The sequence below is a fragment of the Anomaloglossus baeobatrachus genome, chromosome 3 (genome assembly GCF_048569485.1).
Source record: "Anomaloglossus baeobatrachus isolate aAnoBae1 chromosome 3, aAnoBae1.hap1, whole genome shotgun sequence".
Classification (NCBI taxonomy): Eukaryota; Metazoa; Chordata; class Amphibia; order Anura; family Aromobatidae; genus Anomaloglossus; species Anomaloglossus baeobatrachus.
The window spans coordinates 504,018,910-504,035,215 of record NC_134355.1 but is presented as its reverse complement, the minus strand read 5'-3'; the positions used below and the strand labels follow the sequence as shown (position 1 = coordinate 504,035,215).

Sequence of the window (16,306 nt, the reverse complement as noted above, 5' to 3'; positions counted from 1 at the left end):
TATTTTTTAAAATCCATAGGATTTGCTGGGGAATGACTGCAGCAATGTTAGGCCCCCTTCACGTGCACGTGAAAAAAACGAACCATTTTTTCACGTACGTATTAAAAGGGGTGGTTTGCTCCCTGTGTGCCGTGTTTGTGGCACATGTGTGTTCTCTATACGTAATAACACACGGAGAACGGATAGTCCCGCCTTACCTGATTCTTCCGGAGCTGTCTGTGGTGCTGAATGACAGTGACCGGCAAAGGCCACGCCCCGCTGACGCTGCTTCCGGCCCCCAGTGAAGAAGATGCGTTGTTCAAATTCACTGGGGGTTGGATACAGGTGACAGCCGTGGCAGAGACTGCAAAGCTGGTGGCGGTATGTGTTTTTTTATTTTTAAAATGACACGTGTGTTTCTCCGGCGCGTGTCACGTGGGCCCACATCCACACTACATCCGTGTGGTATGTGTGCGGGCCGCGTGCTGCCGGAGAAAAACGGACATGCCTCCGTATGGAGCACACAGGCTCACTTGTGCTCCATACGGAGGCACGGGCCAATGGCTGAACACGTGCGTGCACATAAACCCATTGATTTTAATGGGTTTACGTGTGCCAGTGTCTCCGGTACATGCGGAAACGGACCTAGTACGTACCGGAGACACGTGCGTGTGAAGGGGGTCTTAGACACATTTTCTGAAGCAATTCCGCGGCAAATCCGCAGCAAAATCCTTGGTAAAGCGTGCGCACATAACCTAATGAGTTCCTTTCACAGTCACTTATGTGCCTTCATGATAAATTGTTTAGAGTTACAGATATGCTTTCCTGCATCCAGGGAAAGTCACCCTGTATCTGAATACCTCGGCACAGGCAGAGTAGCTTTTTTGTGTCCCCACGCCACCCCTTCATCCAGTATGCTAGCAACCTTACCTACACCTCTGGTTTATTAGCCATCGTGGCATCTTGAGGCATGGGCAGCCACATGTGTATGCCCTAATTTAAAGCGCTGCTTTGAGACTCTCCATTTTCTTTATAAATGGTATGTTGAAGTGTGGTATTTTTGCAGTGATGTTTTTGTGTGTTTTTCATGTGAAAAGGAGCGACATTTTAGAGTGCCAGCAAAAACAACTAGATTTCAGCAATGAGACTGAAGTTGAGCATTGCAGTTTTAAAATCTGATGAATCTTAAGTATTTTAGTGTTTTCTACTCATTGAAAGTAAAGAAAAACTGTAAATACTCTTAAAAAAAAAAATACTGTAAAATTTTTGCGTGGTGTTTTTAGTGGAAAAAAACTAATTTCTTAACATGTACTGTGGATAAATCATACAGGAAATCTGCCTGAAGAACGCAGCAAAATAGCTTAGTTTTATAGGCAGGATTTTTACTACCAAAAGTGAAGGTATTGGCTATAGAAATAAACACAGCAAAATCACCATGTGTGAACACTCCCCAAGACAGTTGCTTTGCCAGCTGTAAACGTAGCAATTCCTAGAAAACTGTTGTGGCAGGTAACATATGAATAAAGTTACTGTCAGAGGCTTCTAACACTCATGTAACGGGGCATGCTCAAACAGGTAAGTGGTGTGTATCGCAACTATTCAGTAACTACATATTTCTGAGCAAAGCAATACGAGTGGGCAGTTAAAAGGGTTGGCTCCAAAAAGGTTTGTCCCTGTGGAAAAGTGGTACCATTGCAAAATGGGACAAATGCAGGCACAAAACACAAACACAACAGCAAATTGCCAAGAATTGTGTGTGGCACTGGTAGGAACAAGATGCAGCGGCCACTGTGCGCAACCACACAAAATCGGAGCAGCGTAAGGCTATGTGCGCACTGGGAAATGAAATTTCCTTGCGTAAATTCCGCATGCTCTCAAAGATTACCGCGCCCGCGGTAAAAAACCGTGGGAAACCGCACCCGAAAACCGCATGCGGTTTGCCGTGGTTTGCTGCGGTTTTACCGCGGTATTGTTCGCGGTATTGCCGCGTGCGGGTTGGGATGTGCTTTATTGCATTCAATGCAATAAAGCACATTGAAGAAAAAAAATAGTAGATAGACAGAAGAATAGATAGAGGGATAGATAGATAGACAGACAGATCGCTGCATTTCCCACGGTCGGCAGTGAGTTCACATTACCGGCCGTGGGAAATGACCGGTAATTACCTCTGCTGAGAGGCTGCATTCATTCAGCGCTGTGTGACAGTCGCGGCTGGATGGAAGCAGCGCAGGAGCTGTGGATTACGCCGGAGCTTTGTTTGGGAGGGGTTAATAAAATGGTGAACGAGGCTTGTTGGTTTTATTTAAAATAAAGGATTTTTCTGTGTCTGTGTTTTTTTCACTTTACTTATGGGTTGATCATGTCAGCTGTCTCATAGACGCTGCCATGATCAAGCCTGGAGTTAATGGCGGTGATCCACCACCATTAACCCCTTGTATTACCTTGCTACCACTGCTACACGGTGGCAAGAAGAGCCGAGGACACGCCGGTATTGCCGCATAATGCATGCGACAGTGCCGGGGCAGCTGCGGCTGATATTCTCGGCTGCCGGAGGGGGAGTGAGGCAGGGGACATTATCCCTGCCCCTCTCCCTCCCCAGCCTGAGAATACCGGGCCGCCGCTGTGTGCTTACCTCGGCTGGACGGTAAATATGCAGCGGAGCCCACGTTCTTTGTTTTCTATATTTCCGTTTTCTTTCTATGTGTGTTCTATATGTCTGTGTTCTATGTGTCTGTGATGTCTGTGTGTTTACTCTGCACGGCTTCCTCTTCCTGTAATGACATCACTTCCCTGCAAAACCGCAGACAGGCGATGCACATTACCGGAGGTAAACCGCGAAATACCGCAGGGAATAACGCTGCAAAACGCAGTGAACCGCACAGAATTTGCTGCCTGCGTTATTCCCTGCGGGATTTCATGATTAACATTGGAGTCAATGGAGTGAAATCCCGCAGCGATGTGCGGAAAAGAAGTGACATGCACTTGTTTTTGCTGCGGGATTCCCGCAGCAAAACATGCAGCTGTCAAATTCCGCCCAGTGCGCACAGGATTTTTTTTCTCCATAGGATTTGTTGGTGATTCACTGCAGAGATGTTATGAACATTTTCTGCAGCGAAACATGCAGAAAATCCGCGGCAAAATCCGGTAAGTGCGCACATAGCCTTATACACACTATTGGAAGATCATTTATGGTGGCACTAAGGTTGAAGCTACTTGGCTGAATGTCAAAAATTGCTGTAGGTCACTGCTATAATGCTGCAAAACTTGAGCGAATGGGGTAGCACTCCGACCAGCAAGGTAACGCAGTTATGGCAAAAAATTCCCCAAAAGTCTGAACCAGTTGACTTTTTCCATCTTTCTTGTCGCAGTCATGGTACCTTGCAGGTCACAATGCTACCCCATTCACTTTCATTCAGCAGCAGCATATCTTTGGCCTCGTAACCGGTGTTCTGGCCAAAGTCGCCATGTCGCCTCAGGCAAAACCATACATGTCAGATATGGAGAGGGCATGACTCCTGTCAAGTTGTAAAGAAGGCTACTTTTCGTCATTAATACTTTGTGTCAAAATAAAATAATTAAAAAAAAAGGTTTCCATACAAATAAAGCTTAAGGGAGCACGCACATCTGTATGTAACAAAATTGGTCTGATTTTTATTATGAAAAGTTGGACGAGTGAAATTCGTTTTGTGTTCTGTACAATGCCTTGCGAAAGTATTCGGTCTCCTTGATTTTTTTTTTCAACCTTTTCCCACATTTCAGGCTTCAAATATAAAGATAAAAATTGTCATGTTATCGTGACGAAACAACAATAAGTGGGACACAATTGTGAAGTTGAACGAAACATATTGCTCATTTTAAACATTTTTAAAAAATAAAAAACTGAAAATTGGGGCGTGCAATATTATTCGGCCCCTTTACGTTCAGTGCAGCAAACTCACTACAGAAGTTCATTGAGGATCTCTGAATGATCCAATGTTGTCCTAAATGACTGATGATTATTAATATAAGGCCAGATTCACATATCCGGCTTTTCACCGGTTTGCCGGTTCCAGCGCACACCAGTACAGTGTATACAGTACAGTGGCAGCGCGACAAGCTCCAGTCACATGCTGTCATGTGACCCGGAAGTTACAGCACTGCCACTGTACTGTATATACTATACTGGCATGCGCCGGAACCGGCAAACCGGATGTGTGAAAGCGCCCTAAGCCACCTGTGTGTAATCAAGTCTCCGTATAAATGCACCTGCTCTGTGATAGTCTCAGTGTTCTGTTTAAAGCACAGAGAGCATCATGAAGACCAAGGAACACAACAGGCAGGTCCGTAATACTGTTGTGGAGAATTTTAAAGCCGGATTTGGTTACAAAAAGATTTCAAAAACTTTAAACATCCCAAGAAGCACTCAGCAAGCGATCATATAGAAATGGAAGGAGTATCATACCACTGCAAATCTACCAAGACCCGGCCGTCCCTCAAAATTTCATCTCAAACAAGGAGAAGACTGATCAGAGATGCAGCCAAGAGGCCCATGATCACTCTGGATGAACTGCAGAGATCTACAGCTTAGGTGGGAGAGTCTGTCCATAGGACAACAATCAGTCGTACACTGCACAAATCTGGCCTTTGTGGAAGAGTGGCAAGAAGAAAGCCATTTCTCAAAGATATCCATAAAAAGTGTCATTAAGGCTATGTGCGCACTAGAAATGTGAAGTTTCTCAAGAAAATTTCTTGAGAAACTTCTGGGAGTGAAAGATTTCCAGACCTCGGGAAAAAATCCGCACCAAATCCGCATGCGGATTTGACGCGGATTAGCCGCGGAATTGCCGCGATTTTCCCGCGGGTGGTTCCCTGCAGATTTTTGCAGGCTGTACTGCTGAAATCCGCAGGGTACCTGCGGAAATAATGGACATGTTCATTTTCTCAAGAAAGTTTCTCGAGAAATTCTTCTCAAGGAAATTTCTTGAGAAAAATCCGCACCAGTGCGCACAGCTATTTTTTTTTACCATAGAATTTGCTGGGAAATGTCTGCACAAAGATTGCAGACATTTCTCAAGAAATTTCCGCGGCAAATCCGCGGGTAAATCCGCGGGTAAAAAGCTCTAGTGCGCACAAAGCCTTAAAGTTTGCCACAAGACACCAAACAAGTGGAAGAAGGTGCTTTGTTTAGATGAAACAAAATCAAACTTTTTTGGCACAATGCCAAACGATATGTTTGGCGTAAAAGCAACACAGCTCATCACCCTGAACACACCATCCCCACTGTCAAACATGGTGGTGGCAGCATCATGGTTTGGGCCTGCTTTTCTTCAGCAGGGACAGGGAAGATGATCAAAATTGATGGGAAGATGGATAGAGCAAAATACAGGACCATTCTTGAAGAAAACCTGTTGGAGTCTGCAAAAGACCTGAGACTGGGACGGAGATTTGTCTTCCAACTAATATTGCACGCCCCAATTTTAAGTTTTTTATTTTTTAATCAAGTTTAAAATAAGCAATAACTTTTGTTCAACTTCACAATTGTGTCCCACTTGTTAATTATTCACCATAACATTTAAATCTTTATGTTTGAAGCCTGAAATGTGGTAAAAGGTTGAAAAAAAAATCAAGGGGGCCGAATACTTTCGCAAGGCACTGTATGTCATGTGAGTGTGCGCTTTTATTTCTTGCCTGAGTTTTTTTTCTCAGCCGCTATTACTCTACAATCATTTACAGGACCATACACAGTGTATATGGATGGCCCATGTGCCGCCAGTTTTTCTTTCCTCGCACCCATAGAGTTGCATTGGCGAGTCTCAACTATATTCTGTGACCATGTGAAACATGCTGATCAGCACTGCCTCATGGAATAAGACAGCATTAAAATCTTTGCTTCTATAAAATGTAGGAAATTATTATTAGAGACTGTGATTACACCCCAAGGGCTCGTTCACACATCACCATTTTTTTTTTTATTGCATAGAACTCGGACCAGTGTTATTGAATGAGGTAGTGAAGAGACTTGATTTTTATCGCTAACAGAATCTGTCAATGAAAAAAATAACCACATGCTGCTGTAGCACTCTGAAATCAGATGACATTCACCTATTCAAGTCTACGGGTGCGTGAAAATCATCAGAATACACCTCGATATCATCTAAGAGCAGTTTGATTTTTGCGGACTCACACAATGGAAACATTTTGTTCTCCATCTTCTCCTCACAGTGTCTTTCGATCCACTCAGCCGAGAGATTCAGATCGCACTAAGCTGACACTCGGATCAGAGTGCCATTACCATAATCGACTCAATTCTCTCAGACGAAAAAATCTACAGTCGTATGCCCCCAGCCTTACAAGTGAGATAAGTTTAGGTAATTGAAGGGGAGCAGGGATGTCCACAGTTGTCTTTAGCGCTTATTCACTTGATGTTATAGTGGCGGTATAACATTGTTCATGTTAAGGTCATATTTCTATACCCGACCACTGGGTTCCCAACGCAAACTAAAAGCATCGCACATGGCTCATAATTCAAGTTCGAAGACCCAAGTTGGAAATAGTTGTCATAATAAGGACCAGAAAATATAACTGCTATATGGTTGTGTGAATAATCCCCAAGAACATCTTCAGCTTTTACTATTCAGAGAACACTGGCTTTTCTAAATTCTGCTGTTTGGATACTAAGTCATTGCTACATATCAACATGTGTGCTAAAATATTGAGTTGACACTAACCTCCACTGCTATTTGGTTAGCTTAGGGTAAGCTGACAGGTTTTTAAAAGCCGTATTAGGGAGAGATAATTTAAAAGGGACATTATAGGAGACTCAGGTCCGCAGCCTGTTAGTCCTTATGAGACAATAATGGTACATGAATAATGTCCCCCAATCTGCGGTGGTTTTACTGGTTAGGCATTTAATAAACGTTATGTTTTAAAAGCTTTTGAGTTAGGGTACCCCTAACTGCATACGGCAAATTGTGTATAAACTATTGAGATGGACACGAGCAGAGACAAAAAGTACAGGGCCACATTTCAAAAAATATGGCAAACATTGCTTTAATAATGTAGCCGCCGTCTTTTCCAGGTCTTCTGTGCACAAGGAACACACATTTTTAGAACAATAATGCATCGAGATCTAAGGATCTGTTCCGGATTTTTATTGTAAAGGATATGCTTTGGTTCTTTCAGTAATGAAGTCTTCAGTCTCATTGTGCTGAAACTCAAATGTGTCCAGAAATAAATAGCAGACCTATAAGAAAGGAAAAGGAAATAAAAAGAAGTGAACTGGAATGTTTGTATACATGAAATGTGTAGGAGCATGTTCACACTGGCTATTAATATTTAAAAAAAACTGACCCGCACATCCAACAAGTGTGAACAGGTGCTAGCTGAAAAAACATTAACTACAAGATGCATACAGCTGCACACTAAAAAGCCAACAATGTATAAAGGAACTCTAGTATTGCATTACTGCTATAGGAATATATGAAAAAATAGATATTTAGTTTATGTATTGGCCAATGCATGTGAGCCCGGTAACCACGACAAGGTGTATCTCTATTAAAACAGGAACCTAACTTGAATGCCACTATCTAGGTTAAAAACATTCATGTTTGTGCAGCTAGACTAAAAATCTAACTTGAAATGCCACTATTTGGACTACAAAACTCCATGTCTGGGCACCTAGACTCCCACTCTAAAGGTTATGAACACAGCCTGGTTTATAGGGTGGAGTGCTCAGTCACAAAGAGACTCTACTAATATTTCAAAAAAAAACTGACCCGCACATCAAAGTGTGAACAGGTGCTAGCTGAAAAAACATAGTAACTACAAGATGCATACAGCTGCACACTAAAAAGCCAACAATGTATAAGGGAACTCTAGTATTGCATTACTGCTATAGGAATATATGAAAAAAAAGATATTTAGCTTATGCATTGGCCAATTCATGTAAGCCCGGTAACCACGACAAGGTACATCTAGGTTCCCGGTTTAAAAGAGATATAACTTGTCGCTGGTTACCAGGCTCACATGCATTGGCCAATTCATAAGCTAAATATAGGAATATATGAAAAAAAATATATATATATTTTCATCTTGTACATTTTAAAAATTACAAAAAATTAAAATGGGCTGATTAGGTTTGGGTACCCTTGGAGATTTGTGTGCTCAGATAACTCTGACCAAGGTTTCAGACCTTCGTTAGCCTATCATGGTTATGGCTTGTTCACTATCACTGTCAGGAAAGGCCAGGTGAGGCAAACTTCACAGCTTTATAAAAAAAAAAAACACAGTCTCCTCTAACCTTGTGCCAAAAAACAGCAGCCATGGATTTTTCTACGCTGCTGCCTAGCACTCTGAAAATTAAAATGGTGAAGGCTCACAAAGCAGGAGAAGGCTATAAGAAAATGGCAAAGTGTTTTCAAGTTGCCCTTTCCTCAGTTTGAAATGTAATTAAGAAAGGGTAACTAACAGGAACAGTGGAGGTCAAGATAAGGTCTGGAAGACCAAGCAGCATTTTTGTGAGAGCTGCTCGTAGGATTGCCAAAGAGGCAAGTCAGAACCTTAGCTTGACTGCAAAAGACCTTCAGTAAGATTTAGCAGACTTTGAAGTTGTGGTACATTGTTCTATTGTTCAGAGATTCCTGCACAAATACGGCCTTCATGAAAGACTCATCTGAAAAAAATCTCTCCTGCATCCTCACCAAGAAATTCAGCATCAGAAGTATGCAAATGAACATCTAAACAAGCCTGATGTATTTTGGAAAAAAGTACTGTGGAAAAATTAGGTTATATTAGAGCTCTCTGGCCACAATGATCAAAGGTATGTGTGGAGGAAAAGGGCAAAGAATTTCAGGAAAAGAACATGTCTCCAACCATTAACCAAGGGGGTGAATCATTCATACTTTGGGGTTGTGTTGCTGCCAATGACATGTGGAACATTTCACAGGTAGAAGGAAGAAAGCATTCAATGACATTTCAACAAATTCTTGATGCAAACATAACACTATCTGTAAAAATGCTGAGGTTGAAATGAGGATGGCTTCTACAAATGTATAAATGATCCTAAACACATAAAAATCCACAATAAACGACCTCAAAAGGTGCAAGCTGAAGGTTTTACAATGGCCCTCACAGTCCCCTGATCTTAACATCATTGGAAATCTGTGGCTAGACTTCAAAAGAGCAGTGCATCCAAGATGACCCAGGAATCTCACAGAACTGGAAGACATTTGCCAAGGAAGACTGGAGGAAAATCCCTCAAACAAGAACTGAAAGACTCTTGGCTGCTACAAACAGCGTTTACAAGCTGTGATACTTGCCAAAGGGGGTGCTGCTAGGTCCTAACCATGCCGGGTGCACAAACTTTTGTATCAGTCCATTGTCATTTTTTTTGTAATTTACTAATGTAAAAGATGAAAATACATTTCTTGTGCCTAAGGCTATGTGCGCACTTACCGGATTTTGCCGCGGATTTTCCGCGGATTTGCTGCATGTTTCGCTGCAGAAAATGTTCATAACATCTCTGCAGTGAATCACCAGCAAATCCTATGGAGAAAAAAAATCCTGTGCGCACTGGGCGGAATTTGACAGCTGCATGTTTTGCTGCGGGAATCCCGCAGCAAAAACAAGTGCATGTCAATTCTTTTCCGCACATCGCTGCGGGATTTCACTCCATTGACTCAATGTTAATCATGAAATCCTGCAGGGAATAACGCAGGAAGCAAATTCTGTGCGGTTCACTGCGTTTTCCTGCGTTATTCCCTGCGGTATTTCGCGGTTTACCTCCGGTAATGTGCATCGCCTGTCTGCGGTTTTGCAGGAAAGTGATGTCATTACAGGAAGAGGAAGCCGTGCAGAGTAAACACACACACATCACAGACACACACAGACATCACAGACACATAGATCACATAGATCACATAGACACAGACACATAGAACACACATAGAAAGAAAACGGAAATATAGAAAAAAAAAAAAGAACGTGGGCTCCGCTGCATATTTACCGTCCAGCCGAGGTAAGCACACAGCGGCGGCCCGGTATTCTCAGGCTGGGGAGGGAGAGGGGCAGGGATAATGTCCCCTGCCTCACTCCCCCTCCCGCAGCCGAGAATATCAGCCGCAGCTGCCCCGGGACTGTCGCATCCATTATGCGACAATACCGGCGTGTCCTCGGCTCTTCTTGCCACCGTGTAGCAGTGGTGGCAAGGTAATACAAGGGGTTAATGGTGATGGGGGACCACCGCCATTAACTCCAGGCTTGATCATGGCAGCGTCTATGTGACAGCTGACATGATCAACCCGTAAGTAAAGTGAATAAAACACACAGACACCGAAAAATCCTTTATTTTAAATAAAACCAACAAGCCTCGTTCACCATTTTATTAACCCCTCCCGCACCAAAGCTCCGGCGTAATCCACAGCTCCGACGTAATCCACAGGTCCTGCGCTGCTTCCATCCAGCCGCGACTGTCACAGACACAGCGCTGAATGAAAGCAGCAGACAGCAGAGGTAATTACCGGTCATTTCCCACGGCCGGTAATGTGAACTCACTGCCGACCGTGGGAAATGCAGCGATCTGTCCTCTATCTATCTGTCTGTCTATCTATTCTTCTGTCTATCCACTATCAGAATTAAATGTATTTTTTTTTTTTTTCCTTCAATGTGCTTTATTGCATTGAATGCAATAAAGCACATCCCAACCCGCACGCGGCAAAACCGCGGCAATACCGCAAACAATACCGCGGTAAAACCGCAGCAAACCGCATGCGGTTTTCGGATGCGGTTTCCCGCGGTTTTTTACCGTAGGTGCGGTAATCTTTGAGGACATGCGGAATTTTCTCAAGAAAATTCCATTTCCCAGTGCGCACAGAGCCTAAAACACAAAGGGAATGTGTCATCTGTAACTTTATGCCTTTTAGAGATCATTCCATCTTCAACTTGACACTGTATACTCTAGCTCAATAGTGGCCACATACCATATAATGGATGTACACTAGCCCATAGGTGGCTACACACCATATAATGGATGCACACTAGCCCATAGGTGGCCACACACCATATAATGGATGCACACTAGCCCATAGGTGGCCACACACCATATAATGGATGTACACTAGTCCATAGGTGGCCACACACCATATAATGGATGAACACTAGCCCATAGGTGGCCACACACCATATAATGGATGTACACTAGCCCATAGGTGGCCACACACCATATAATGGATGTACACTAGCCCATAGGTGGCCACACACCATATAATGGATGCACACTAGCCCATAGGTGGCCACACACCATATAATGGATGCACACTAGCCCATAGGTGGCCACACACCATATAATGGATGCACACTAGCCCATAGGTGGCCACACACCATATAATGGATGCACACTAGCCCATAGGTGGCCACACACCATATAATGGATGCACACTAGCCCATAGGTGGCCACACACACCATATAATGTATGTACACTAGCCCATAGGTGGCCACATACCATATAACGGATGAACACTAGTCCATAGGTGGCCACATACCATATAACGGATGAACACTAGTCCATAGGTGGCCACATACCATATAATGGATGTACACTAGCCCATAGGTGGCCACACACCATATAATGGATGCACAGTAGTCCATAGGTGGCCACACACCATATAATAGATGTACACTAGCCCATAGGTGGCCACACACCATATAATAGATGTACACTAGCCCATAGGTGGCCACATACCATATAACGGATGAACACTAGTCCATAGGTGGCCACATACCATATAACGGATGAACACTAGTCCATAGGTGGCCACATACCATATAACGGATGAACACTAGTCCATAGGTGGCCACATACCATATAACGGATGAACACTAGTCCATAGGTGGCCACATACCATATAACGGATGTACGCTAACCCATAGGTGGCCACATACCATATAATGGATGTACACTAGCCCATAGGTGGCCACATACCATATAATGGATGTACACTAGCCCATAGGTGGCCACATACCCTATAATGGATGTACACTAGCCTATAGGTGGCCACATACCATATAATGGATGTACACTAGCCCATAGGTGGCCATATACCATATAAGCGATGTACACTAGCCTATAGGTGGCCACACACCATATAATGGATGTACACTAGCCTATAGGTGGCCACACACCATATAATGGATGTACACTAGCCCATAGGTGGCCACATACCATATAATGGATGTACACTAGCCTATAGGTGGCCACATACTATATAATGGATGTACACTAGCCCATAGGTGGCCACATACCATATAATGGATGTACACTAGCCCATAGGTGGCCACATACCATATAATGGATGCACACTAGCCCACAGGTGGCCACACGCCATATAATGGATGTACACTAGCCCATAGGTGGCCACATACCATATAATGGATGTACACTAGCCTATAGGTGGCCACATACCATATAATGGATGTACACTAGCCCATAGGTGGCCACATACCATATAATGGATGTACACTAGCCCATAGGTGGCCACACACCATATAATGGATGTACACTAGCCCATAGGTGGCCACACACCATATAATGGATGTACACTAGCCCATAGGTGGCCACACACCATATAATGGATGTACACTAGCCCATAGGTGGCCACATACCATATAATGGATGTACACTAGCCCATAGGTGGCCACATACCATATAATGGATGTACACTAGCCCATAGGTGGCCACACACCATATAATGGATGTACACTAGCCCATAGGTGGCCACACACCATATAATGGATGTACACTAGCCCATAGGTGGCCACATACCATATAGTATGTAACTCAGGATGTATGTGCGGTTTGCAGCCGTCACCTCTCCGGGGCTCGTACACGATGAGGCCTTTCTCCCCGGTGCAGTCTCTGCTATGCTCCCCCTCCAGCTTTGTGGCCGCGTTTCGTCTCCATGGTTACCTATCGCGAGAGTTAGACTTTTTACCACATGAAATCTGGAAACCACGCTGAGATGTCACGGTACTCCATAGCGGTGCGGAGGGAGAGTGAGGCACGGTGCTTTGGGAAGACTAGACACTAACGTGCATATCCCAAGTAAAAAACACTAGCAGGGTACATAGCCGCCATTTTTGATGAGGGCAGAACTTTGGCAAGATTTCTAAAGCAAGTGATTCACAGAATTGAGTTAAATGACAAACGCTCCCGCCAAGATATGAACACACTTATGTCCGGCTGCCGGTTAGTGTTTATTTCAACAGCAGTAGCTGTGCGCAGCCATTGGGAACTTTACCATATACAGCTGTGTATATACCTATACGTATAAGCTACAAATGACAGACCTAAAAATGGCTGACAGCGGCGCCGTCCGATCAGTCAGGTGATCTAACACTGACCAATGAACGCTTCAAAACGGTAAGAAAGTGAGACTCCGCCCATAAGTGTCTGCATAACCACGCCTACAATAGACGTCCCTTTCCGTTGCTTCGCAACCTAGCACCGCCCCCTCAAGCCGCCTAGTAGTTCAGTAACCGTCAGATACTCGCAGTAATTACCGTTATTAGGGCGCGCGTTGTGGCGTGTTGCGCTCACTACACCCCCCAGCCCCGCGCTGTGCGGGCGTCCCGCTGTGGCGTCACTAGCTTTCTGCCGCTGTTTCTCTCTGGAAAATGGCAGCCGGTCCCATTTCTTTTTTCAAATCTGAGTAGGCTCCCAGCATGCATCGCGCGTTTGTAACGAACTTCGGTTCGAGTTTAGATTTTGGGCGCCATTTTCGAGTGGAGTAGCTGAGAGCAGAGCAGGCGACGACTGAGCATCCCGGGAACTACGCTCCTGCTCCGGGACAGCGCTCGGCGGACTCAAAAAGCACGCGAAAAATCTGCAAAAAATTCCTGCAGGCAGCAGCGAGCGGGCGGCGCGGCCAGGCGGCGTCTCAGGTGATTTCCCGCACACACTGGGAGCCTTCATTTTAGCGGGATGGAGCGGAGAGAAGCCGGTGACAGCGGAGGGGGAGTGGACTGAGCTGTCAGCTCTGCCCGGACCGACAGCACGGCTCCGGCACTATGTGTGTGTGTGTATATATGTACACTATATGAATATGGGGGCACAATGTTTGCTCGGACTGACATCAAGACTCCGGCACTATATATATATATATGGGACACTATGTGCACATGGGGGCACAATGTCTGCCCGGTACTGTGTGTCTATCTATATATATTATATGCGCACAGTGGCATGGGTGGGTCACATTTTTATGTATATCAATATGGGGGTCCCTGTGTGTGTGTATTTTAGAGGGGTATATATAGATATTGAGGGGGGGTGTATATGTGTGTATATAGATATATATTTATTGAGGGGTATGTGTGTATAGTAATATATATATATATATATATATATATATATATATATATATATATATATATATATATATATATATATATATATATATATATAATTTTGAGGTGTGTGTGTGTGTATATCTATATCTCAAAATCATGGGGTCAGATACTTCAAAGCTATATAAAAGCTCATTCAAAAGCAAGCAATGCCACCACAATCCTATGTATTGTTATAGCGCCAACATATTCAGCAGCCACTTGTACTAGGGGAAAGTCATTACTAAAAAGAGCTGCTGAATATGTTGACACTATAGAAATAAAAATTATTACAGATAAATCAGGCAGTACTACAGCTCCCATCATGTGTGGCAGATATATCAGACAGTACTAGTTACCATCATGTGTGGCAGATATATCAGACAGTACTAGTTACCATCATTTGTGGCAGATATGTCACAGTACTAGTTACCATCATTTGTGGCAGATATATCACAGTACTAGTTACCATCATTTGTGGCAGATATATCAGACAGTACTAGTTACCATCATGTGTGGCAGATATATCAGACAGTACTAGTTACCATCATTTGTGGCAGATATGTCACAGTACTAGTTACCATCATTTGTGGCAGATATATCAGACAGTACTAGTTACCATCATTTGTGGCAGATATGTCACAGTACTAGTTACCATCATTTGTGGCAGATATATCAGACAGTACTAGTTACCATCATTTGTGGCAGATATGTCACAGTACTAGTTACCATCATTTGTGGCAGATATGTTAGACAGTAAGTACTACAGCTACCATCATTTATTTCTGTAGTAATTTGCTTTGTCCTCAGATCACCATCGTCCTCATCATGCCACCTAAAAAGACCAAGTCGTCCACAGCTGCGGCCAGGCAGCCCACAGCCCGGGCCCCGGATGACAGCAGCACAGAACTGCCTGCTCCTGAAGCACCGGCAGACAGTGGAGAGCCAGCAGCTCCAGGTATGGATCCAGCGATCAGCATTGGTCGGGCATCGTGTGACATTGCCGATATGTCGCCTCCTGTGGCAGCCTGTGTGTGTAGCGCGGGGACACTGACAGCACTTAACCCTCAGTGTGCTGTGCTGCACGCAGCCGTCTATAGAAGTTGCAGTGTATCCTGCTGGCAGTTTCTTAGTAGCTGCGATGTTTCTCATCAGTGGAGGGGACAGGACTCTCCATAGAAGTTTTCAGGCTGCAGTGTCCCCGCAGGAGGGTGGGGGCAGAGGAATCGCATGGATCCCGAGGAGTACAACCTGTGTGCCACTCACTGCCCCTATCTTACTGGATGAATTCCCCCCTTTTTTCTGTGGTTTTAGAGACTCCTAACGAGGTGGTGGATAATCGAAGTTTAGAGGAGATTCTGAGCAGCATCCCTCCTCCCCCACCTCCAGCAATGACCAATGAAGCTGGAGCTCCTCGTCTCATGATAACCCATATTGTAAACCAGAACTTCAAATCGTATGCTGGAGAACGCATTCTGGGGCCTTTCCATAAGGTAAGAGCTCTGATTTAGTGGGGTCTCTGGTGCTTGGAAACATCTGCATGTAATTCACTTAGTTTTATGCTGCTGTACTCCACAGTAGTTTCTTTGGCAGAAGGAGTGATGATGACTTGGTTATAAAAAGGTATAATGAGCGTAAGAATATCATGTAATAAAGATGCGTATCTCTGCTCACATGCTGATTTTGTTTGTCCAGCGCTTTTCCTGTATTATTGGGCCCAATGGCAGTGGAAAATCCAACGTGATTGACTCCATGCTCTTTGTTTTCGGCTATCGAGCACAAAAAATAAGATCCAAAAAGCTGTCGGTGCTGATCCATAATTCAGACAAACACACAGATATTCAGAGCTGTACAGTGGAAGTGCATTTCCAGAAAATCATAGACAAGGTACGACGTCACCGGCTACTTTCCGGATTTGTGATATCGCCGTTTTTCAATATCTACATTGATGTTAATGTCTGCTTGTAG

General features: G+C 44.1%; 2 protein-coding genes across 4 annotated transcripts in view; one reads left to right on the top strand and one right to left on the bottom strand.

Annotated features, from left to right (window-relative positions):
* IFT80 (intraflagellar transport 80) overlaps nucleotides 1-13,093 on the bottom strand; it is a 238,569-nt gene extending 225,476 nt beyond the window's left edge. Inside the window, exons 1-2 of one of the 2 annotated variants that reach the window (XM_075340673.1) lie at nucleotides 12,777-13,093; nucleotides 7,126-7,201 (exon numbers count right to left, since the gene is read on the bottom strand). In XM_075340673.1, coding sequence (XP_075196788.1) covers nucleotides 7,126-7,161 — 36 coding nt within the window. In that variant the 5' untranslated portion in view covers nucleotides 7,162-7,201; nucleotides 12,777-13,093. The remainder of the gene's footprint in view (nucleotides 1-7,125; nucleotides 7,202-12,776) is intronic. The other variant, XM_075340671.1, reaches the window with a different exon arrangement.
* A 389-nt stretch (nucleotides 13,094-13,482) lies between these two features.
* The window catches only part of SMC4 (structural maintenance of chromosomes 4), a 243,572-nt gene continuing 240,748 nt past the window's right edge, over nucleotides 13,483-16,306 (top strand). Inside the window, exons 1-4 of one of the 2 annotated variants that reach the window (XM_075340669.1) lie at nucleotides 13,483-13,894; nucleotides 15,149-15,296; nucleotides 15,653-15,831; nucleotides 16,034-16,225. In XM_075340669.1, the coding sequence (XP_075196784.1) occupies nucleotides 15,167-15,296; nucleotides 15,653-15,831; nucleotides 16,034-16,225 (501 nt within the window). In that variant the 5' untranslated portion in view covers nucleotides 13,483-13,894; nucleotides 15,149-15,166. Of the gene's footprint in view, nucleotides 13,895-13,936; nucleotides 14,023-15,148; nucleotides 15,297-15,652; nucleotides 15,832-16,033; nucleotides 16,226-16,306 lie in introns of those variants that run through there. The other variant, XM_075340670.1, reaches the window with a different exon arrangement.